At 44.3% G+C, this 24,257-nt stretch overlaps 1 protein-coding gene across 1 annotated transcript in view; it reads left to right on the top strand.

Annotated features, from left to right (window-relative positions):
* The window catches only part of RTTN (rotatin), a 98,978-nt gene that overhangs the window by 40,526 nt on the left and 34,195 nt on the right, over positions 1-24,257 (top strand). Inside the window, exons 26-34 of the mRNA XM_037035684.1 lie at positions 500-644; positions 6,399-6,553; positions 9,942-10,161; positions 13,130-13,258; positions 13,720-13,830; positions 15,752-15,910; positions 16,627-16,698; positions 21,176-21,362; positions 22,838-22,929. Of these exons, the coding sequence (XP_036891579.1) occupies positions 500-644; positions 6,399-6,553; positions 9,942-10,161; positions 13,130-13,258; positions 13,720-13,830; positions 15,752-15,910; positions 16,627-16,698; positions 21,176-21,362; positions 22,838-22,929 (1,270 nt within the window). The remainder of the gene's footprint in view (positions 1-499; positions 645-6,398; positions 6,554-9,941; positions 10,162-13,129; positions 13,259-13,719; positions 13,831-15,751; positions 15,911-16,626; positions 16,699-21,175; positions 21,363-22,837; positions 22,930-24,257) is intronic.

Here is a 24,257-nt window from a genome sequence, read left to right as displayed (position 1 = left end):
GACTTTCTCATTGAACGCAGAGTGGGCCCTTCTCCAAATGGAGGTGGATGCGTTCCTGAGGGGCTGGGTCCTTATGCAGCGAGGGTCCAGCCGTGTGGCTCTGACCGCGCGTCTCTGGCGGGGCCTGGCCAGGGGTTTGCCGCGGTGGTTGGTTTAAACAGAGCTGCTCTTTAATACGAAGTTATGCAAACTTACAGTTTGATGAGTCATGTGATAATAAAGGTGACGATTATGCAGAAGTTATTACCCCCAGTCATTTTACAGCACTGTTTTCCGTGCTCTGGAGGTTACATCTGCTCCGTGTTACTGAAATGATGTCGTGCGTCTCTCCACCGCTCTGTGTCACGTTGGTGGCTGGCTGTCGGCCATGGGGGATATTTACACTGTAGAAATGGGCAGACACAACAAATTGGCACCCACTTCCCAGCTGGTGGTTAAGTATTTATCAATGCACCACTGTTAGAGCCAGAAACCCTAAGTATTGTCTTCCTCATTGTAGGTTTTTACAGGTGCTTCCTGCTTGCGCTGAAGATGAGAAACTGCTGATAGACATCGTACATTTTCTGAATAAGTTATTGAAGGAACAAAGGAAAAATTCATCGGTGGAACTTCTCAGCTGGCTTCTAGAATTACTTCTTAGGCCTGTAAGTGTTGTTAAGGAATTTGGGATTTAGGTGTGACAGGTGGTTTGTTTGAAAATTATTAACTCGATATTATGGAGAAGTAGAATATTGGTGTGTCAGAGGGCTCGTGGCCGCGTGGCCTTCTTGATGTGGTCATGACTGGGTTGATGAAGTTGAAAGCCTGCAGATGAATGGGACCTGCTGTCTTGTTGGTCCACAGAACCTGTTTCCCTGCGATTTCCTGCTGTGGTGGTATTTTGAAGTGGGGATCTTGGAGCATGGGGGTGAAGACAGGAATGTGGAGAGGCTGGGGGTGGAGCCAGACAAGGCCTGGGGGACGTGGTGGTGATGAGACTGGTGAGAATGAGCCCAGGGGGCTTGGGGTCTTCCACCTGCAGCCCCACTGCGCCCAGCTCTCCAGCTGACTGCGTGCTAAGGAAAACTTGCCAAGAAGCTGGCTCGCCATATATTGTTTACCCATTTATTTCCAAACATCATATGAATTTACTTAACCTAGCAATGATAAACCTTCATACAAGTAATCACATAAAAAACCTACATAAAAATGGGAAAAGAGGGCCTAAATTGAGAAGATGGTAGATTTTATAACACAAATGTATTTCATTGTATGTTCATACATTTACAAAGCTTATTTGAAAACATGATTCTCTGTGAAAGTACCCAGTGCCGATAACTTACACCAAGTGCCGATATGGTGTAAGTTAAAAATTCTAACTGAGAAGACTTTTTGGTTTACGTTAGAAATTGTAATACAGAGGACTTTCTGGAGGATATATAGATTGAAGACATCAGTCTGTGTGTGAATGTGTGAGAGGTGTTTAGGTGCTCATTTTCTTCTACCTTTTTGTAGATGGTGAAAATGTGGACTACTTTGTTCCCAGTTACATACCATAGTACCGTGTGCAGGGAGAACTCTCAATAAACATTGATCAACTCAGTAGTAAACTTACGACATTGTGGAATCTATGTAGTTAATTACAAGAAAACACGTAACTTTAATTTCATAACCTGTTCAAGTTTAACAGAAATGGAAACAATGGCCTGTATTGCAGGTGCGAGTATGTACTTACAGACACGATTCCCAGGACTGCGATTGCGGGGGCAGCTCCACGTGGCAGGGATACTTGTGTGTGTGTGTTTGTTTTTGAGATTCGCAGTGACCTCAGTGCCTTTGCACTTCCTCTTTCCCCGGCTGGTGCCCTCTTTCTCTAGATACCTGTCTGCTGACTGCCGGGTGCACGTAGTGCTCTGTGCAAGTATTAGTCACACAGGGAGCCTGCTCTGGCCGTCAGGCAATGTGACGTCCTTCCCTCCGTGCTGTCTCTCTCTCTGCCTCACCTCTTGCTTTGTGTCTCCCCACTGCACTTATCACTTCCGTCTGCAGAGTAGCTTTGCTGACTTCACCTGTGCCCCACCCCACTAGAAAGTAGACTCCACAAGGACAGGATGAGGTATTTATCTATTCGATGCCATTTTACTTACTTATTTTTTTTTAAAGATTTTATTTATTTATTTATTTTTAGAGAGAAGGGAAGGGAGGGAGAGAAACATCAATGTGTGGTTGCCTCTCATGTGTCCCCTACTGGGGACCTGGCCTGCAACCCAGGCATGTGCCCTGACTGGGAATCAAACCGGCGACCCTTTGCTTCACAGGCCTGTGCTCAATCCACTGAGCTACACCAGCCAGGGCTGCCATATTATTTTTATGTAGTCACATATATGTTTCTTTCTTCGTAAGTTCTAAATTATGTATTTCATTGGAAAGGTCTTTTCTACTCCAGAGTTTTGAGTAGACACTCCCATGTTTTCTTGTATTACTTTTAAGATTTTATTTTTGTTTATATTTTTAATCCTCTTTTTTTGGATGTAGATTATTTTTTTAAATGGTTAGCAGTTTTCCTATATGCTGTGTCTACTCCTGGTTTGAACTGCCACCATTTAAAAAATCACACTAATTTCCTATATATACATGACTGTTTAGCTGGACTTTGTACTGTGTGCCCTTAATATGTCTGTATTTTCTAGAGAACTACATTTTAAAATAATTTTAAAAATTTTTCTTTAATAAACTTTATTTTCTATATTTTCCTGGCCATTTTTACTCCTTTCAGATTAACTTTATTTCCATTTTGTGAAACTTAAGGACAGAACAGTTGTCCCATGGATGAATATTATTTGTGAATATTATTGGCTCTGCATGTCAGGCAAGAAATACCTCAACACAGCTAGAAAGATAGGATGAACTCAGAGAAACATTTATATTACAAATGAGAGACAAAAGATTAATTTTCTTAAAGTGTACTTTTTGAATTTAATGTGATGATTAAACTTCTAAAGTAAATAGACTCTTCATCCGGTAAAGTTTGCTCTTTAGTTACTCTCTCAAGGATGATTGCAAAAAACCATATTTACTTAGAGTTTTCTCTTATCTCTGAAATATTAAAACAGTAACGAAGCACTCAGAGGCAGTTATTTTCTGAATTTTTCATAAAGCAAAAATAGTAAAGCCTAATGCTATTATAATTCTTTTTTACTTTTAAGCATGTTTAAATATCTCAGGAATTGGATATTAAAATATTGTTAAAAGAATCTCTATAAAGCTTTCAATCTGAATGAGTTTTTTGATAACTCAACTGAATTTTCATCTACAAATGTTTTATAACTATTTTTTTACTCATTTTTTAAAAAAGATAAGCTCCAAAGCAGTCTCCTTCTTAGGTCAGAGGACGTGTGTTCCGAAGATTGTGGTTGCTTTGGGTTGTGAAGTAGCAGGTAGGGTGGGCTTCAGCCATAGGGGCTTCTCTTTAAAGTCTGTGCATTAATTGACAAGTAGTGTAAAAGACTGCACGTAGTTATAACAGTGGAAAAGTCACTGCATATTAAACTGTATTTTCCTAAATTATGTATAACTATGACGATCATGAACGCTCTATATTTAGATGATTATGAATTTTGTAGTGTGCTCAGTGCAGATACAGATCGTATCATTTATTCATAGTTTTGAAATTAAAGTGGAATTTCTGTGTGATTATAGGTGGTTATGCTGTAATTTAATTCTGTTTCAGGTAGGAGTTTTGGAAAAGTTGACTTTCTTTGCTTTGAGAAGCACCGGGGCTGTCTTGGGAGAACTTTTACTTTATCTCCTCACACAGCACCGTCACTAGTGTGGGAAGTACCACTTTGAGGTGGGGCGGGCTGGACTTTGGGGCCCACGCCCGGGGGCGTTCCTGTCTCAGTGCCAATGCCACGGGCGTTTAGGTTAGTGTTCGTGAAGACCGAGGCTCAAGATCAGGGAAGCCTGACCTGGGGCGGCCCAGTGCCTCCTGAAGTTGACCGTTTGGAGGGGGTGAAATAGACGTGAGCTCAGGTGGTCAGCACAGCAGCGTTTCCGAAGGAATTGTTCTGAACGTGTAGGCAGAACATGGAAAGATGACCAAGTGGCGGCGGCAGAAACTAACGAAAATGGGCAGGTCTAAATACTTGATTCTACAGTAGAATGCTAACAGGAAGTGTAATGATACTTGTAAATATATAAAATTACGCAGAAGTGGTGAGTTTTAACACCTTTCCTGATAGAATGAATTTTGGGGTGGAAGTTTATAAACGTGGACCCATAATTTTTTTGAGGGGTGGCTATTCGGAACCGCGCTGCATGTGTCTCTCTGGCTGACTTTCCTGTGTGCTTGGCACGGGGTGGGGGGCGGGGGGTAGTGCATGCACTACTTCTGTAGGTTGCTGATGGCAAATTGGGTTCGATGCGTGGTAACTGTGCTGAAAGAAAATGAGCCATTGTGACAGAAATTGCTGCCGTTTGGAGGTCAGCCGTGACAAAATAATGGCCCGAGCAGTTGGTTTAACGTGAGGATTGGATACTGATGTCTGAAGACAGAGCCTTCAGGTCTGACGAAGCACTTGAGATGAACAAGATAAGCAGACGTCATTAGAGACCTCTGTTCTAACCTTCATTGTACCCGAGGAATGGTAATTCACGCCACATTTTAGTAGAGATGCTGCCGAGGTTCCCTGAATCTTAATGTCAACCTGCAAATCCAAGGCCGAGGAGGAAGGGCAGAGTCTCGGCAGCTTAGGAGCAAAAACAAGTTGTAAGTAGAATGGTATTCTTTGGAGGAATCTTAACTTTACACATACTATACATAGTATACATAGTATACATACTGTGTATAGTACACACTATACATAGTATGTGTGTATGGTTATACATTCTGTGTCAGTATATTCATATGTGACTCTGTCTTTTACGAAGTTTTTATCTGCTTGTCAAAATTAGTAATTCCTGATAGTGAGGTCGTGTTTTACCGAGATGGGGTTGGCGTGAGAAACAGCTCGTTCACGTTGCCAGTGTGCACGGGAGTTGGAGGGACAGCAGGCCTAGGTCCGCCCCTGGTGATGTGGGCCTAAGAGCACTTTAGAATATACGTCTATTTCTGTCATGTTATTAAGTGTGTACCTTGATTGTCTTATTCATGTATGAAACCTGGAAATTGTAGTCATGTTTCACGTAATTTTAGTTGATCCACGTGAGCCAGTTCTTGCTCCAGATGAAAGGCTGCAAAAAAAAAAAAAGCCGCTTATGTGTGCAGGTCGTTGAGTGACTTAGAGCAAGACATCACGCCCCAGGACTTCGAGAGGCCCTGGGTGGTGTGGTTTGTGGTGTTGGGCACCGGGTTGGGGCGTGTGGCATGAAGTGCGGGGGTTCCTGTTTCCTCATTTCTTTTGCCTGGAGAACATGGTCATTCCTGAGTGGAGTTCGTCAGGTGATGGCCTTATGACAGTGGCAGGGACGTGTTGGCTGTGCCTCCCTCTGCCTGTTGCTTATACACTGTTGGGTGATGCCGTGCTGGCCCAGAGTGTCAGCCAGCTTTGCAGTGACATGGTTGTGGGATTAAATCCTCGCTCTGCCTGTACTCATGACTTTGGACAGGTTACCTAACCCTTTTTGCTCATGTGTAAAATAAGAAAATGCACATTTTCTCTTTCAGTGGAAAGGTTACATGAAATCTTGTTTCCTGTCTTTAGCATACTGCCCGTGACGATGATATTGCACGTATCAGTTAATGCTGGGGGTTAATGTGATATCTTCTGTTCTTTCAATATTATTAGAAATAATCCTTTACATTTCTTTTAAAAATGGAAAACAGGAAAAGTTTTAAACAGCATTAGTTTTGTTTGTTAGTCTAGCAAGTTGGCAAAGACCCCAATACTCAGCGTCGGCCAGAACACGTGCGGAGGGCGCTGGCAGAGTCGAGGCGCTCAGCCGCCACTGCGGCTGATCCTCGGGAGTAGAAAGCAATCAGATACCTGTTTTTGAAGAATTCTTGTTAACAAGTTGAGGCAAAAAAAAATGATTTTAATGGTGGATTTTTTCACTCGATCCCCATTTTGTTAAAAATGCAACATTACGCTTATACTCGCACATGCAAAAAGAGGAGTGCGTGCCGTCTGCTAGGAGCCGTGGTCTCTGGGAGGTGTGATTACAGGGGTCTGTTTTCGATGTTATGCTTCTCTGCACTTTCCTCGTTTTTTTTAATAGAGATGCTCCGTTTGTTGAGACGACACCTGAAGCACCTCAGAGCGCAGAGCCGGCCCGGGGTGCAGCGAGGCCCCCACTGGCTGGCGAGGTGCGTGCATGTACCTCGGAGTTACCCAGGACATCACGAGCCTCCGAGGCTGCCCTGGGGAACCCCCCTCGCCCGTTAGAGAGTAAACATGCTCCCTGTCTGCTTCACTTTTTAGAGTCCAAACCCACTGCTGGACCTGCTGGTTCTGACGGAGTCGCAGGCACAAGAGCAGGTAGATGACGTCCGAGCCGCGGTCAGGCAGCAGCTCCAGAAGGAACTGATGGCCTTTTTCAACACCTTGCTGCTCAGTTTCACGGCAGTTACTGACAGGTGCCGTTGCGTCGCTGAAGGTCTGGGGGTCTTGGTAGGGGACCAGGCTCTCATTAGTTCCGAAGAGCCCACTTGTCACTTGCTGCTCATGATGAGGAGGAGGGGCCTCGGCTCCGGGGGCAGGCGGGCGGTCTGTTGTGGTTGCCGTGGGGTCTCTGGGGCAGCCCGTCTGCGCTCTGCACGCAGGGAAGTCTGTTGCTCTCCGGGTTTCAGTTCCCGGTCCTCTCTCGGCTCTCGACACGTTGCGCTGCACAGTTATGCCCATTTCTGTGGCTTTGTGAGTAGTTTTGCATTCATGCTTTTCAAATGTGATTCTGACATGTCTCTCTCTGTTTTTAAAATGAGGCAAATTCACTAGTCGTTTTGATCATTTTAAAGTGTAGAATTGTTGGCTTTTGGTGTATTCACACTGTTTGGCAACTACCACTATTTAACTGCAGAACATTTTCGTTCCCCCAAAGAACCCCTGTGCCCACTAATTAGCCTCTTCCCAGTCACCCCTCCTCCAGGGCTGTGGCTGCGAGCGCCGCTCCTTCCGTACCTGTGGATCTGACTTCTCTGGACCTTCTGTGTCAATGCGGCCAAACAGCATGGCCTTCTGTGTCTGGCTTCAGTCTCCTAACGTTGTGTGTTCCAGGACCGTCCACTTTACCACACGTGTCGGTGCTTACTTCCTGCTGTGGCCCAGTAATACTCCCTGCGTGGACGTGCCAGTTGTGTTTGTCTGTGTGTGTGTCTGTTGGTAGACCCGTGGGCCGTTTCCACCCTTGAGGACTCTGACAGTGCTGCTGCGAACACGCACACACAGCGGAGTCTGCGCTGGCCACAGCAGTCAGGGCACTGCCCGACCCGCAGCGTGTCTGGGTGTCCTTGGGTCTCCGCGTCCTCACCGGCTCGTGCCCCCGTTGACTCTTCCGGGGAACCTCTGTCAAGCCCTTCCCCCGGCTTTAAACCGGGTTGTTTGTCTGTTGTTATTGAGTTGTCTTTCTGTGCTCTGGACATCATTCCCTTTTCAGATGTTTGATTTGCAAATTATTCTGCAGTTCTGTGGGTTTCTTGTCACTCTTGATAGTACCCTCTGAAGCACGGAAATTTTTAATTTGGGGAGGCCTTCCTGTGCTTGAACCCCAAGGCTCTGAGGAAGGAAAGCCCGAGTCCCACACTCATGACATTGTCTTCAGCAAACTGTGGTGTCCACACAGGCCTGGTTCGGCTCGACACCTGATCGTGTCCAGGAGATCAGCCCCGACCCAAGTCCTGTGACCAAAGGGCAAGCTGTCACCCTGAGAAAGTGTTACTCACTTCACGCTTAGTAGCTCTTTATAAAAAAGAGTGACACATAACCAGAAATGAAGAAAACTGTGAAGGAACAGGAAACTCTTTTCCATAGTTAAGAGGAAAAAGTCATTAAGAACAGACCCATTGATGTCAGATATGAGAACTTTAAAGCTGCCATTATAAATAATGTTATTTTAAATAAGCATAATAAATATTAGAGGAATGTGTGGACAAGATTAATAAAAATGCGCACAATGCCAGCAGCAGAGAAATGGAAAGTGCAAAAAAGAACTAAATACAAATTCTACATCTGAGAAATAGAGTTTCTAAAATAGAGAATTCGTTGCATGGGGTTAACAGCGGACGAGGCGCAGTGAAAGAGAAGGTGAGTGGGTGTAGAACACAAGTCAGGACAGGTGGCACCAGAGAGGGACCCCGGGGAGCCTCTGGAGGCTCTGAGGATGTTTTCCATCTTGGCATGCTTCGTGGTTACGTGCTTATGTGCATACATGAAACTGTCGTGCAGGGCGCATGGGAAACCTGTGAATTTCACTGCAGGCAGGTTGTGCCTCAGCAAAGCACTGAAGGCGAGGGCATGGTGAGTCCACCGACAGGGACGTCGGAGCCTCTGGACCTGGGATATGGGGAGAGTTCTACACACGTGTCTTTAAAGTGGTCACGTCAGGTGCTTAGGAACCTGCCCTAAAATAATCACTCCAGGGGTCCTGGGACTAGACTTTGAGACACGCAGGTGTGGGCTGTTAGTGAGTTTTACTGTTCAGGAGAGGAGTGTTTGAAACACCTCCCTTCACAGAACAGGTTGGGATTTTTGTTTGTTTCCGGATTGGAGATACGTGTGTATGCTTATAGGCTGCTGGCCATGCACCTGCTGCCGAGGAAAACTAGACTAAGAGGAAAATCAGGGGTGGAGGGGAGAAGAGGGAGGGAGGGAGGCAAGTAGAGAAGGAGGCAAGGAAGTGAGGAGTGGAGAGCAGGGGAGGAGATGTGTATTGAGGAGAGACAGAATTGAGTGAGCAGGGAGTTAGAAAAGGTTAGGGGTGGAGAGAGAAATCTGGGATACAAACTTTTCTTATGGTACTAAGTAGATTACTTTGTTGCTGACCTGTGAGAAATATGAGTTTATGTGTATATTTTAAAACTTTAAAAGCATCTGGATGACAGATATATGAAAATTGTGATCTTTAAAAATTATATGCCACACACCTATAATATTGGAATGGAATAGCTAGTATAGTCAGTAGTTGTGACTTTTGGAGTCTAAAGATCTATAAAGCTGAAGAAAGTTTACACTCTATTCTGTGTTTTCTTACACAATGATATCACTTCTCCTGGGAATTATATCTTTGGATCCATGCCTAGATGCTTAATTTCAGAGATTTTATTTTCTAATAGAAAATGTACCTTGATTGTTTGACAGTTTTGTATAAATTGTGTCAAATGTATTAAAGCCTTTCGTTTTCTTTTATTTTAGCTTTCTGGGAAAATACATTTTCCAATAAAAATTAAAATTTTTAATGGTAGTGAATGATTTAAATGTATGGCAATTTAATATATAGCAATTAAACTCATTTAAAATATGCATTTAGCTTTCCATACCAATTTTTCATATTATTGGGTGGCAATTACAATATCCATTTATATATTATTCTCTCTTTTTTAAGGATTTTATATAGTTTTTTTTTTAGAGAGAGGAGAAGGAAGAAAAAAAGGAGAGAAACATCCATGTGTGGTCGCCTCTCAAGCGCCCCCTCCTGGCGACCTGGCCTGCAATCCAGGCACATGCCCTGACTGGGAATCAAAGCAGTACCCTTCTGGTTCACAGGCTTGCTGCTCAATCCGCTAGCCACTCCGGCCAGGGCTTTGTAGTTTTCACTGTTTTGCTGATATTTTACATTCCATACCGGGGTGGTGGTTTAACTATGCTTTTCTTCTTGAAAAGCTTTCTTTGAGGGAATATTTTCTGGCTTTTGTGTTAGTTCATACTTTTCTGATACAGTGTTTGTCAGGAACCCGCTGCCACCAATAAGACGACCCCCCACCACGCCGTCGCGCTCGCCTCGCGGTTGATTTTTCCCTTCTGTGTGCACAGGAAGTGCTTGGCACTTTTTCACGCCTTCCAAACGCAGCTGGCGCTGAAGCTGCTCCAGTGCCTGCGCGTCACGGACGCGCCGCACTTCTACGGCCTGCCCTCCCTGGAGAGGACCCTGCGGGGCGTGGCCCACCTCACCGCGCTGCCCGGCTGGAGCTCCCACTCTGCCCTCGCCACGCCGCTGGAGATCTGCGTGAAGTACTTGTCCGGCCTCCTGGAAGTAAGTCGCGGCCCTCAGTGGGCAGTTGTTTGCTCTTTGTTCAGTAAGGTCACTTTTACGCATACCCTGGTTTTCAAGAAAAACAAACCAAGGCTCACATTTAAGCCTCACATCAGGGTGGTCGTTTGCTCCTTTACTTACGTTGTTTAACCTATATGTTTGCGTGACACAACCCCCGTGCAGAAAACTCATAAAATGTAAACAGGGAGCCCGGTCCGTTGCACAGTGGCACCCACGCACTCCCCCGCCCCCACCCCCCACAGCACCAGCTGAGCGCAGCCAGCCCCGCAGCTGGTCGCCCCCTCCCCAGACTGCGCTCCTCCCGAGAGGGAGCTGCTCTCTGAGTTTGGTGGTAAACGCTTCTTTGCCGTGCTTGGGGGTTTCACGTTTGATCGGGTGCACCCCTGTACGCCAGTGACTGCTTTGCCTGATGGGTGAGAGGGAACCGGGATCCTGGCTCCTGCGTCACTGTCCGCGTCAGAGGGCTGCCTGGGGTGGAGTGGGTTTAATTTCATTTTTCTGTGCTCTCTACTACAGTGTTGAGGGACATTCTTTTTCTTTTCTTCCAGTTTAGGGCCATTTTGGATGTTGCTGCTATGAACGTTCTTGTCTTGGTGAAAATGAGCTTTTGTCATTTTATTTTCTAACTGGTGTTTATGTGTGGAAATATACTTGGTTCTTATATATTAATCATGTACCGGCAATTCTTGTTTCCAAACTCGAAGGCTTTACTTTTTCATCTTTCAGTATACTCTTTGTGGTAGTTTCTTCAATTAGTTCAGGAAAAATCAGACTTGGGAACTTTTCTTCTAGTCCCATTTTGTTTAGAGTTTTTTTTTTTAATGACAAATGTTGCTTTTTCTGTATCTTTTAAGATATTCATAACGTTTTCCCCTGTCGTCCATTAAAGACGATGCATCATATTGATTTTTTAAATTTTAACCTTGAGTTTGTGGAAAATTCCAAATAGGTTATGATGTATTATTTTGTTTATACTATAAACAAATTTAGTTGGTTAATGTTTTAAAGATTATTCTACCTATTTTCTTACACAAAAATGTTTTTAGGATTATTGCATCTTTTCATGCAACTTTTATCAGGTTTTAACATTAAAGTCATGTCCTGTATATATGTGTATAATTTTCTCCTTTTCTTCATATAATGCTTTTTTGTCTTTCGAGTGGCTTATTTGAATTGGTGGTGTTTCCAGTGTAAATGTGTAGTAGAATTCAATGGTGAAGCATTGTGGGCCTGGAGTTTTCTTTTGGGGAAGGTTGTAGATGAATTTTTTAAATTTAGAGTTATTTAGATTTTGTACCTTTTTGTGCCGGCTGCAGTAAGCTGTGTTCTTCTAGAAATTTACCTACAATTTTGAATTCATTGCCCTAAAATTATTCATCAGATCATCTCATTGGTTACGTATCTGCCAGACATGTCGAGAGGCCCCGCTTCCTGGCAGACATCCATTTTTCCGTCTCGCTTGTCTTCTCCATTGGCCGTAGTGTTTATTCATTCACCTTTCTTTATGTACCTTTCCTTATCCACTCGCCTTCACTTGTGCGTTGGCCTTCGCTTACTCGTGACCTTCATTGGGTGGGCCTGACTCTGTCCTTCCCGACATGGAGGCTCAGTGTGGGTTCCATGACTGGTCTCCCCTGCAGGTTCTTGACCTGTAGCAGTGTGGGTCACTATTACCCTGCCGAACACTTGCATCCTTGCTTTGTTCGGTGCACCGGCGTGTTGGAACCGCGCGCGTGAGAGTCGTCTGTGGACCCTTTCCGCCATCCCAGAGCTCCCCGGTGCCCTCCCACCCCGGGATTCGTACACAGTGGGCAGATAACGGGCAATTTAAGTTATACTGTGTCTTCTGTGTGGTTTTTAAATTAGAATACAGTTTGAATACTGGAATGTGACATAAATGAGTGTAAATTACATGTATTTAATTTTGTGCCTGCATTAATTTAATAAGTCTTGTTTTAAAGGTGATGTCGGTATAAATTCTGCTTCAGGTGATGTCATCTAGAATTTCTTCCCAAAAGTAGATCTTGCTTTTTAAGATTACAAAATCCTAGGTATTCTTACCTGAGGTATAACATTTAATAGGAATTTTTGTGTAGTCACTTTAATGAAATAATTTTTTCTCTTGAAGAAGTATAAGTTCTGAAAAAATGCAGTATATTACTTAGTTATCTCATGCTTCAAAGTGTCTATGGTAAGAAATGTGTGAAGTTTTAGAATGGATATATTAGCTAAAGACTTACTAATGTGTTTTAAAAAGTAAGCTTCCCTAATGCATTTAAAATGTGCCTCAGTGTACAAGTACCTGATTTATAGCATCATTTGTAACGTGAAGGGCATATCCTTTAGATGAGAAACATTGTGTTGTTACTGATGGAGATGTGTCAAACCCCTTAGTCTGGGCGAAAAAGAGTTGACAGCTAATGATTCCCGTAAACATGTACTTTCATATGACATAGAAATCTGAGATTGCTCAGAAGTGGGGAAAATGTTCGCTTACATTTAAACTGTAATTCTAGAAAATCTAGCTTAATCCTGGTAGTCCATAGGAGTTTGATATAGCTAGTAATTTCTGAGTGTACTTTTCCACCAAGTAAAAAAGGGCATTTATAAACTCTTTTACTTAAAGGAATTAAACATTTGAAGAATGTTATGGGTATTTTCTGAATCACTAAAATCTCTTAGAAGGACACTGTACATTCTTTATGTAAGTTCCAAAGGAAAAAACATTTTATGGTTTATTGTTAACAAATGTTGAAATATATGGTGCAGTACTATTAACAACGTATTTTTAATTGTGGTGAGAAGACAGAAGTTACCGTCATAACCATTCTTAAATGTATAAACTGTGGTCAGGAGTCAGTTCAGACACGTCGCTGGCGAGTGATGTGTTTGTCTGTACTGGGCTCCCTGGTCAAGCCCCTGTGAAGTCGTTGGCGCTGTTTTTCAGGTCATCACCTCCTTCTACGTGGAGCGCGGGGGAAACGCCACGTCCTTCATGGGGAAGGGCGTCACCAAGAGCGCGGTCCTCTGCCTGCTCCACCTGTCTCACGAGATGGCAGCCCAGGACCGGAGCCCGGTGAGCCGGCGTGGGAGTGGTGCATGGGGGGTGTGTACCGTGGGGGCAGTTCGGGGCCCGGGGGCGGGGGGGTGGTGCTGCTGTGGGAAAATCTCTCTTGACTTTTCTCCTTAGGAGACAACAGAGATTTTTGACTAAGATGTTTCTGAAAAGTTGTCTATTCCACAAATCGGAATTTTATTTGAAATTTATTTTGACTGACATCTGGATTATAGACTGTTGCTTCAAAACCATGGGAAAATAGCTGTTCTGAAGAAAAAGGTTACATTTAACTTTTTAAGGAGGAGCCAATGCTTTTGTTTGCCTTATTTTGGCTAAATAATGAATTAAAGCCAAGTGTTTAGTACATTTTTACTTTGTTTTGATTTAAAAAAATTCAGAGTTACTTAAAACCTCCCCTATTTTATTCTTGGAAAGTTACCTCCTGTGTCTCTGCTCCCTTTTTCCTTTTTCAATTGCAGGAGTGGGTGTCACTTTGGTCCCTGCCTTTGGGTGGTCCCAGCGAGGAGCACGCGCCCGCCCAGCAGGGACTGGCCTGGCTGATTCCGCTGTGGGTCGACCGAGACCCAGAGGTCAGTGTGAAGAAAAACGAGTCCTTCGGGTGTAGGTGAAGGAACACATGAAGCAAGGCATATGCACGTGCACGTTCGTCTTTTCCAAAGGGCGATTAATGGAGCTACTAAACCTTCAACTTTGTTCACCACCGTGTAGTCAGCTTGGACTGCCGAAACAAAATACTCTGCGTTGGGGTAGAGGGCAGGATGGGGGAGGGCTTGAAGGAAAAAATTTGTTTTTCACAGTTCTGGAGGTAGAAGTCCAAGGTTAAGATGTTCATAACATGGTTGGCTTCTGGGAAGGGCTAAGCTTCTTGCTTTCAGATGCATGACTTCTCCCTCCTCTTCTAAGACCCCCGGTCCTGTCTGACTCCACCCTTACGACTTCCTTGAGTTCCCCTGAGCCGAGAGCCCGGTCCTCACACACAGTCCACGTGGTGTTAGGGCTTTGACATGTGAGTTCTGAGGGGCACGTTTCAGTTCACAGCACCGCCTCTTCAGTCCGACTCATTCGGGCGCGGGTGAAACGCATGAAAAATGAAAGAATTACCAAATTTGTCACTTTTAGAAAGAACAGTGAAAATTATTGGAAACACCTAGTCATTTTCAGCCAGTGTAGAAGGATCGCTGCCAGGTGACATTTGAGTGTCATTAGTAGAATAGTCCCATTGCGGTGCAGAGTTTATATTGTGAATGAATTTTCATATGGTTGTCATACAAAAAACTGTACGTACTTAATGCACCCAACTTCATGGGTTTGGAGAAACCACGCCACTGTCAATACCACCAACATGCCCTTCGCCTCCAAAAATTTCTTCCCACCTTCTTCACTGTTTTTGTAATTTTATGATCTACTTGTAGCAAATTTTTAAGTATATAATACAGTAATGGTGACTATACACATCGTCCATTAATTCAAGCAAGAAATTACCGTGTCCCATTATAATAGAAACCTTGATGTACAGAGCTATTATTTGATCTGAACTGAGAAGTTACGTTGTTTAGACGCATTGAACTTGGACTTCTGCAAGTGTCTGCCTTGCACTTGTCGTGTGATTATATCATGAGTACATTTTTCGTTACCTTGTAGTTATCATTGAAACTGTACTTGGGGATTAGAATTCAGAGAGTTGAGAAGTTCAGCACAAGGTGTAGCTTGGGCAGCTGTGGTACACACCTATTTTACTACATCAAACTTATTTGAAAACATTTTTCAAAAAAAATTTTTCAGGAAAAATGCTAAATATCTTTTAAAAATAGTTCCACTACTTCTTTTTGAAAACAAATTTAAAAAAAGTTAAAGCCATTTATTTGGAGGAAACTAAAAAATGAAGGATGGGCGCTGGCTGGTGTGGCTCAGTGGATCGAATGCTGGCCTATGACCCAAAGGGGCGCCAGTTCGATTCCCAGTCAGGGCACATGCCTGGGTTGCAGGCCGGGTCCCCAGTGAAGTGTGTGTGAGAGGCAACCACACATTGATGTTTCTCTCCCTCTCTTTCTCCTTCTCTTCTCCTCTCTCTAAAAATTAATAAAGTCTTTAAAAATAAAAAATTAAGGATGATAGTACAAAATAATAGGTAGTCTCTTTAAAAATGAGGAATGATCAGGAATTGGCTCATTAAAGATACGTAAGTACCCTCAGCTTTCTTTAGAAAAAGTATTGTGAGCTGTATTTTTTATTCTTCCTTATACCTCGTTTTGACATTTTGTGACATTTCCTTTCAGTTAAGTTTTCTTCCTATATTATTGCCTTCTTGAATTGTGAAATAGGATTTTATTTATTCATGCATGTATAGGGCACTGTTTTTATGTGTCTTTTATAATTCAGGATTGTCAAGACAATGTCATAAAATGTGATATTTTATGTACCAGAAAAATGAAGAATTTGTGTTAGGGAATCAGATTCTTTGACTTGAGAACATTTCTTCCACCTGAGCAGGTGCGGTTCACTTCGCTGGGGGTAGGGTCAGCGCTGACCACCCTGGAGAGCGGCTGTGTGGCCTTGGCCCAGAGCTGCCAGAACATCTCTGGTGGGCTCTGGGGCACCGTGGTGAACATTCTCCTGGACCAGTCGGAGTGCAGCCTGGTGCGCCGGGAGGTACGCTGCTGTGTCCTTCTCCTCCCCTTCCCCGTAGACGTGCGTGGGGACGGGCCTTGGAATCGCACTGATGCCCCACAAGGAACCCCCTCGAGGTGCCAGTGCAGGGTGACAACGGTGTTAACTCGCAGTGGATGTAGGAGTCCTCCACTCTGATAAGGGCAGAGCAGTTTGGTGTGTTTTAGTACACTTATTTCATTATACACTGAGAAGGTTCACAGGAAAAACACTTTCTGTCACCTCCATGTTGTGGGTCTCTCCTGTTCACAAGCTTAGTTAAGGGGTTGTCCCTGTACTCTCTGGACCCCTCTGCAACCTTTGTTAAATAGGACCCTTTATGGAGAGGGGCTTGTGGGAGAGAGGGGCGGAGATGGGGGGGTGTGCCTGTGCACAGTGGGTGTGCAGGGGGTAGCAGAATGGTGAAAATGTGTTTACTCATTGCCATCAGAACTGTTTATATTTTATACAGATCATTGTAGTTTTGAAAAACAAAGTTCTGAAGTAGAAGAAACTATATTTCCCCATGAAACAGTTTCAGCCCAGTTTCAGCCCTGGTAGTGGTCCCCAGACCCGAGGTGCAGGGCGGCGTTTGTCGGAGTGGCCTGTCAGCAGGCGCAGTCGCCCAGTGAGGGCGCTTTTGTTACTAAGTTAGGGCATGCTGGTTGTTCCAGAGACGACCGCAAGGTGGCAGTATTGACTTTCTTTTTTAATTTCAGGCTGCGTTTATTCTTCAGAATCTCCTTGTAATTCCAATGCCATCGGTAATTATAAAGGATTATACTTGGCAGGTGGGTGACTTCGAACAATTATCAATCTAGTAGATGTTTGAGATTGATGATAAAGTTTCAGCATGTTTATATTTCATTACTGATGAAATTTGTACTAGGCAGCAGAATCTCTTCAAAGGAAACGCAGAAATTTTCACGTGCTTGGTCCGGTTTGCGCGTCCCTCTCTGGCGCGGTGAGGTGACTTCAGGCAGAAATGGTGGTTCCCACGCGGGCGATTGTGCCCGAAGGGCGGCCATGCCGCTCGGTGTCTTTCCTCTAAAGAACGAAGGGCCTGAATTAACATTTGACACCTCACAGGAGTGCGTTTGAGGAGTGCAGTTTGTGTAAGATTCTTTAATCAGCTTACGTGTGTTTTGCAGAAAAGCCGTGGGAGTGTGTGATTAGTGCGGTCTCTGGAGACACGTCGTCTGACCCGCTACTGCTGATTGGATTTGCTCACTTGGTTGAGATAAATTCCGCCTGTTTCCTTCATCGTGGAGTTGTATTGTGGTTTTCCCCTTTGCAAGGAGGTACTTTGAGACTCTATGGGTGTCTGTTCCTCATCTACTTTCTTAGTTTTAACTTTTCCTTGTTGGTTCTTGTCCAAAGCAGTTATTACAGAGTGATGGCCAAGTGGCGACTTTGTGATTCCGTCACTTCTGGGGCATTTATTATATCTTATTGTGAGGAAGCGCTTTCCTTTTTCCCCATTTACTCACTCTTTTTTATTATATACACCAGTGTGCAATATGGACTCCAGGAAACGTAGTTTGTTTCCTGGGTTATAGTCTGTTTCTGTCGTTACGTGTTTAGATGTTGAAGTTGTTCGCAGTGTGGCCAGGAGGAGCCCCCCGTGAGGTCCTGGGTCCTTTCTGTGTCTGCATCCGCCTCTGGGCCCTCTCTTCCTTCCTGTGCAGCCAGACGTCTGGGCGTCCCAGCCCCAGCCTGGAGTCAGACTTCCGCACAGAGCGCCCAGGTTTCTTCGGACGGAAACCTGGTGTCCAGCCGTGCTCGCTGTTCCTGGGTGGGGAGGGGGCCGTCACTGCTTCCGTGCCCTCTGTGGACACAGCTCTGAACTGGCTGCGTCTGTGTTTGTGTGTGTGGATTCGATAGTGGGGTCATTTTTAGTTACTGGTCATTCTCATACTTACTGTGATACTGCCGTTGCACATTTTTCCTCTTTAGCTGTGTTCATCACAAGTCATGAGTATTGGTTTCACAAAACAATAACTACTTAGTGTCAGAGAAACGGTATCATTTTAACTGAATTCATAATTTATATGTAGTTAGGGATTTCTTATGTAATTAGGGTCACTTTTCAATCTCTAAATGGCATTATCACATTTAAAATTTTTCTTATATATCAAAATTTTTTTCTTGAAGATATTAAATCTCTGTCCTTAAATGTACTTGTCATTTTGTGTCTAGTTCCCTTTGAAGCGTTAGCGCTGACACTGGGAGTGAACTGTGGTTGAACGGTAGTACGGCCGGCTGCTACTGCGTCCTTGAGAACAGCTTCTTCAAATTCATGGGCGTGTCCTGTGATGTTCTTGTCCAGAGCAGGTTACAGAATGGTTGCTGAGTGCTGGCAGTCTTTTCCTCATGGTCTGAGAGTTTTCCTAGTTCGTGTCTTCCCAGTGGTTTGAACCGTTTTCCTGCTTTGCACGTGTTGTCCGAGTTCCCTGGCTGTTCTTTGCTGACCCTGCAGTCCCCGCCTTCACCTGAGGGCAGGTGAGGACACGGCCCCGGGTCTCCCTACCACACAGTGGCTCTGGGGTGGAGCCTGGCAGGTGGCAACGTTCTGGCCCTTGGACCTTCAGTCATCTGTGGAGAGGCGGAGCCAGGCCCCGCTGGGGCCCCTGGGCTGGGGGTGCCTTCCCTGCTGGGGGTGCCTCCCTGCCGTTAATGAGCCTTCCCTGCTGGGGAGCTTGGGCCTGTCGGGGAGCCAGGCCAGCCTACTGCTTAGTTAGGAGAGATCGAATGAAAAAGAATGTATACGTGTGCCAGGTTGCTTGGTTTTCTTTCAGAAGTTAAAACACATTGTGAACGAATTGTCTGACTTTTTCGAAGAAATGATTTTTTCAAGTATTAAGCACACGTGGTTAAAAGAGCTAATAGCGCTTATAATGACACTCATAGCCTCTCCATTCGCAGAGGCAGCTTCGCCTCCTGCTGATTTTAATTCTTCAGCATGTTGGCAGTGATGTGTTTGTTCCTTTACTGTGCGGATGCGCAGGATGTAGCTCATTTAAACAGTCTCCTCCGATGTAGTTCTGTTGCTGTTCTTCCTTCCTCCACTGGCCGCCCTGCGGACTCTGGTCTCATTTTCTACGGGCCACGACTCCGGGCTCCACGCGGAAGGTGACAAGGTGCGGCTGAGCTGTTCCCAGCCTTTACTGGGGTCTGCTCCGCCCTTCTGCTGCTCGTCTCTGCCCGTGTTCTCATCTTGGCCTGTCTTTCCGTTCCCCCGTGAAGGCTGGGTACCTGTGTGCTCCCTTCAGCAGCCTCCGTTTATCTGTATGGTTTGGTTCTAGGAAGTGGAGAGCAGCGAGTCACTGCGGGGCCACTGGCAGGGCCGCGGTTGCACGTTCTCAGGGGCACTTCCCGCGCCGTGGCCACGCTGGCCTACAGAGGAGTTGCTTCTGTGTGTGTGTGTGTGTGTGTGTGTGTGAGTGATTACAGACTATATTTGGGTGATTTTTCCCCTTGGAGTTTATATTGCACTGTGACTTACCATCGCAGGTTTTTCTAAGCTCACAATCATCCTTTTTCTTTAATTAGGTTTTTCTTTTCTAGTAATCAGCCTGAAAATAATTGTATTCTTCCCTAAAAACTGGTGTGTAAGTGGTAAACTTCATGAGTTCTTGCATTGTAGAAAGTTTATTTAAGTTTCACTGGATTGATTGTTCAGGCTGGTTGCCAGATACTAGGCTGAACTTGTTCTCCGTGACAATCTGTGCCCTACCTTCTGACGTCTGGGGCTCCTGATGGCCAGGTGGACACCGTCTGGTTCTTTCTGCCTCTTCCCGGCTGACTCGTTCTTTGCTGTCTTCCCTTTACCTCCGACATTCTAGAGCTTACCATCATCTATCTTTTCTTCTTACTCTTGCTGGACATTCATTAAGCTCCTTAGTTAGAAGATGTAGATGTTCTATATCTCTTGGCCCTGATAGTTTTTTTCGTATTTATTTTGAAAATCACTTTTTCCCCCTTTTTTATGTTTACACAAATTGTAGGAGTCCCATATTAGGCCTGAATCAATTTTCCTTGTTTCCTTCTACATATCTGTCTCTTAGTCTTTATTTTCTGGGATATTAATGCTTTGTTTTGCATCAGAATTAGTTTAACTCCAGTCTTGGTAAACCAAATAATTTTCACCTTGGTTTTGAGTCAAGGAACAAAAAAAACAGGTTCTAAAACTTTATCAGGTAGATTTAATTTTAAATTTATGCCTCGTATGACATTTTTTGTTATTTTTATTTTATAAATCTCTTTTCTTTTCCTGTTAGTAAGAACTAGAGAAAAAGCCAATTTTAAAATACGTGAATACATGAAGGATAAATGTGATTAATTACACATCTTTAAGATGATTATACATATTTATAGAATAGCTGCTATATAGTTCTACATTATAGTTTCATGTGTAATTTCTCACTTTCTTTGAAAATACTTATTTCTAAGGAAGGGATGGGTTTTAGAGTACAGTAGGTTTCCAACACCTGTCCTGTAGCAAAAGTGCCAACCGTCAGCCTCAGGAAGTCTTTAGGAATAAGCGGTCGGCGGGTGCAGGAGCTCTGGAGTGACTTGTTTCTGATGTTTGCACAGTCCCATGTTCTTGTGTGTTTTTCTTATACCTATGTCGGTTTTGCCCTGTGGTTGTAACTCATCTGGGAAGCTATTATAGAGACACGATTCTGCAAAAGTAAAACTTTTGAATAATGTTATGTAATCTGTGTAATATTTTTAAATTGTTCTGGGCCTTATGATGAGATATATTTAGAAAAGTACTGTTTGAGCTACTTGCTCAGTAGTTTTGCTTTACTAGTTTATCGAGGTTCGTTGGGTAGTTGGGGAAGTGGCAGGCAGTGTTGACTGTGGGCCTTGATGGGTCTCTCTGCCTTTTATCTAGAGTGTCAGTAGCCACGGAGACTAATTGTAGCTGCCTGGGTCACATTGTCTCTGTTACTTTAATCCTTGTTATTCTGTGTATGCTGTAAAGTAGCTTTTTGTGTTTATAGCTTAAGTATGTGATTACTTGGTTGGAGCTGTACCATTTCACAGACAAATTTTGGACTAACTGGCCCCCCGAGAGACAGGGGGAGCCTCTGCCTCCAGTTCAGGACACACGCCCTGTCCTCTGCCTCTCAGGCAGCTGTGAACTGGCACACCAGCCTCGCTGCGGTCGGTGTGGCAGGGATGGGCGTGTGGGGTCTGGACCCAGCAGTTCCGCGAAGGAGTGATCGCTGTGTCCCCTTGTCTCCCCCTCTTCTCCGACAGGGCCCCTGTGTCCACGACGAGGACTCGGGCCTGTCGCTCGTAGGAAAGCCCGCCCTGCAGGCCCTTTTGCATCACTGCCACTTTTACGAACACTTGCGCCAGATGGTGAGACAGTGTCACCTCGGACTGTACACGTGTGACGGGAAGGGCTCCGCCCCTGACAGAGCTCCAGACGGCGATTTAAACGGTGAGCACGTTTATGTTTTTAGGAAACGAAATGCCGCTGAAACTGCTGGACACCAGAGTGTTTGTTACAGAATCGTGAGACGTGATGGCAAGTGCACGGGAGAAATCGCTTCCCTCCCTAGTCCTGCTACCCGGGTCCGGCCTCTGCCGCCCGGCGGTCTGTTTTCTCCAGCCCCTTGCTCCACATGGCCTGGTGTGTCTCACGGGATTGTGTTCGTGTCTCGAGTGCATGTTTGTATTCCTTTCTTTCACGAGACATTGCTTAAGCATTCTTCTGTGTTACAAATTCTTCATGGAAACCACTTTTAAAATCATGTAAATGTTTCATAAGGTACTTCATGACCTTTAGCCAAGTTTTACGCTTGTTGTCTTGAACTTCAGCAAGGTTCTTCCTGAGCAGTCAAGAGTGAGGCGTTTCCCTACTGAGTTTTCTAATTTGTTTTGCTAGTGTGTCCCAAAATGTATTCGTGTTTGGCATTTTACTCATAGGTAAAAAAATCTTGTTGAAACTTCGTTATTTCTATTCGTAGATTCTCTTGGAGTTCTTAAGTATAAGATCTTAGAACATGTAGTAATTTATATCTTTTAATAGCTTATAATGATTTACTTATAGAAATAAGTTGAAATTTAAAGTTAATTTCATGTAGTTTTGAAAAATGTTGACATAACTTCACACTTACAGAAAAGGTCCAAGAATAGTGGAAAGAATTCCCAAATGTGAATTTGGGAATTAATTTTATTGTAGATGCCCCCCCCATGATGTGTTATATGTATATGTGTTTATGAATTAAATTTATTTATGTGCATGTGTATATTTATGTTTTTATGAGTTAATGAAAAATAAATTATAGCCATGAAGGTTTTTTTAAAGATTTTATTTATTTACTTTCAGAGAGGGGACGGGAAGGAGAAAGAGAGGGAGAAAAACATCAATGTGTGGTTCAATCCACTGAGCCACACCAGCCAGGGCCCAGACACGAAGTTTCTTTACCTTGAAATATTTAAGTGTAAATGTCTAATTCACTTTCCTGCTTACTTCTTGGAGGAATTAAGAAGAATGTTCTAAATAAATGTCCCTTTTGGGAGAGTGACCTATTCAATTGTTTGGGTGCCTTTGGACCCACGTTAATGAGAAAGCACAGCCCACGAAGCTTGAGTAGGGACATCCGCTGTGAGTGTGTTGGCAGGCAAGTGCGTGGCTGCCTGGATTTGGATGTGGACCAGGTCCTTGGATTGGCCCCCAGGAACTGCTTTAAGGAGCACAGGAAAGTCTGGGAGCTATGCTCTTGATAAACTGCATATGAGCTAGAGCACACTCAACTCACTGTACATTTTCTGTAAAACCAGCTCTGTATACAAATTATTAGACACACCCTTCCTTAGTTCTTGATTGCTTTCATGTTATGACTGTTTTTCTGTTGATTGTTACCGTACCTAGGAGAGACATTCATGGTGACGGTCTTCTTGTTGTCACAGGCTTGGACGACTCATTCAAGTTTTGGAGTGCTCCACCCAGAATGTTCCATCAAGATCGAGATCCCAGTTCTCTCTCCACCTCGGAAACAATGGTACCTCCAAAGAGCTCACAAGCGCTTTCTTTGATCTCTGAGAAAAGTGGAATCTTCCCAGTGGGGAGGTGTCACGGCAGGGGGGTGTGAGGCTTCGTGTGCTTGGACAGCTGCAGTGGCCTCGAAGCGCTGCCTGAGCCGAGCTCACGTCGCTGCACTGGGTATCCCTGGAGATGAGCTTCCAGCCTCTCTCCTGTCTTTTCTAAGGAACCCAAACTTTACTGGTGTTTTCCAGTGGTGGTAGGAGAAGAGAGCAGATCCCCAAGGGTTCGTAATGCTCGGGCTCCTGGCCTTTGGCTGAAGGCCAAGCGGTGTGGAGATAGCCGCCCCTTCAGATGACTGGGCGTGGTGCCGATGTGCACATTTCTGCACACACGTGTCAGGAAACAGCTGGCCTGGGTGGTGTGGAGCACCAGAAAGTTGGGTGGGCCTTCCTGTCTTTTTCTCCTTCACTTTCCATTCTTAGGTGCTTGGTTCGACAAAATTTGGCACCCTAAGTATTTCTAAATAATAACAGTCCTAAGGTTCACTTGTTTTACAAGCAGGCAGAATCATTTATTCTTGACGGGGAAACATCACGTTCGGCTGTAAAGTGTCGTTGCAATAATTATGGTGTTGTGGGACCAGGAAGGCGGAAACTGCCATCTGCTTCCAGGGGCAGAGAAGTGTGAGAATGACAACCAATGTGTAGGCCTTACTAGAAGCTACTTACGGTGCAGGTTCTCCAGAAACTGGTACTTTTTACTACAGTTTTAAGAGTTTTCTTATCTTTTTGAGACTCGAGAGGGGTTCATTTTTTTTTAAATGCTAAACTGCACCTTTACTTAGAGGAGTGGCATAGTTACCCTGGTTCCAGTAGGTGTCATGCTTTTCTTTCCAAGCTAGAAAGACTCTGTCTTTGTCTCAATAAGAGAAATACTGTGACTAAAGGCAGCGAGGATTATTTAATTCACAGAAGGACAGCATTAACCTTGAAAGTGCTCCTTAGGTCTCCCTGTTTGTTAAAGGGCTGCTGACTGACCTCGGAGTCTTTGCACGCTTTTCAGTTGTTCGCTCACAGTAAGACCCCGGTAAGTTCTAACTGCTGTAATTAGTTTTGAGCAATCTTAGCTATTGTGTAGATAATAAGTTGTGTTGGTCGTATACAAAAACACTTAAGTACAAGAAACAAGTCAAACTTTTGCATTTCTCAGTTTTATTATAACATAAATCTCAGAGATTAGGGCACTCGTTTCTCTGAGAAGCGCTTTGGAAATGTGTTATTTGTCGTGATCATTATTCGACTAGGGGCCCCTCTGTCAGTGTGGGAGCCTTTTTTTAGACTGTTT

Source organism: Sturnira hondurensis, unplaced genomic scaffold (assembly GCF_014824575.4).
Source record: "Sturnira hondurensis isolate 20B ecotype Veracruz unplaced genomic scaffold, ASM1482457v3 Scaffold0001872, whole genome shotgun sequence".
In the NCBI taxonomy this organism is placed as follows: domain Eukaryota; kingdom Metazoa; phylum Chordata; class Mammalia; order Chiroptera; family Phyllostomidae; genus Sturnira; species Sturnira hondurensis.
The sequence above is the reverse complement of the archived record's forward strand: the minus strand, read 5'-3'. Positions and strand labels throughout refer to the sequence as shown.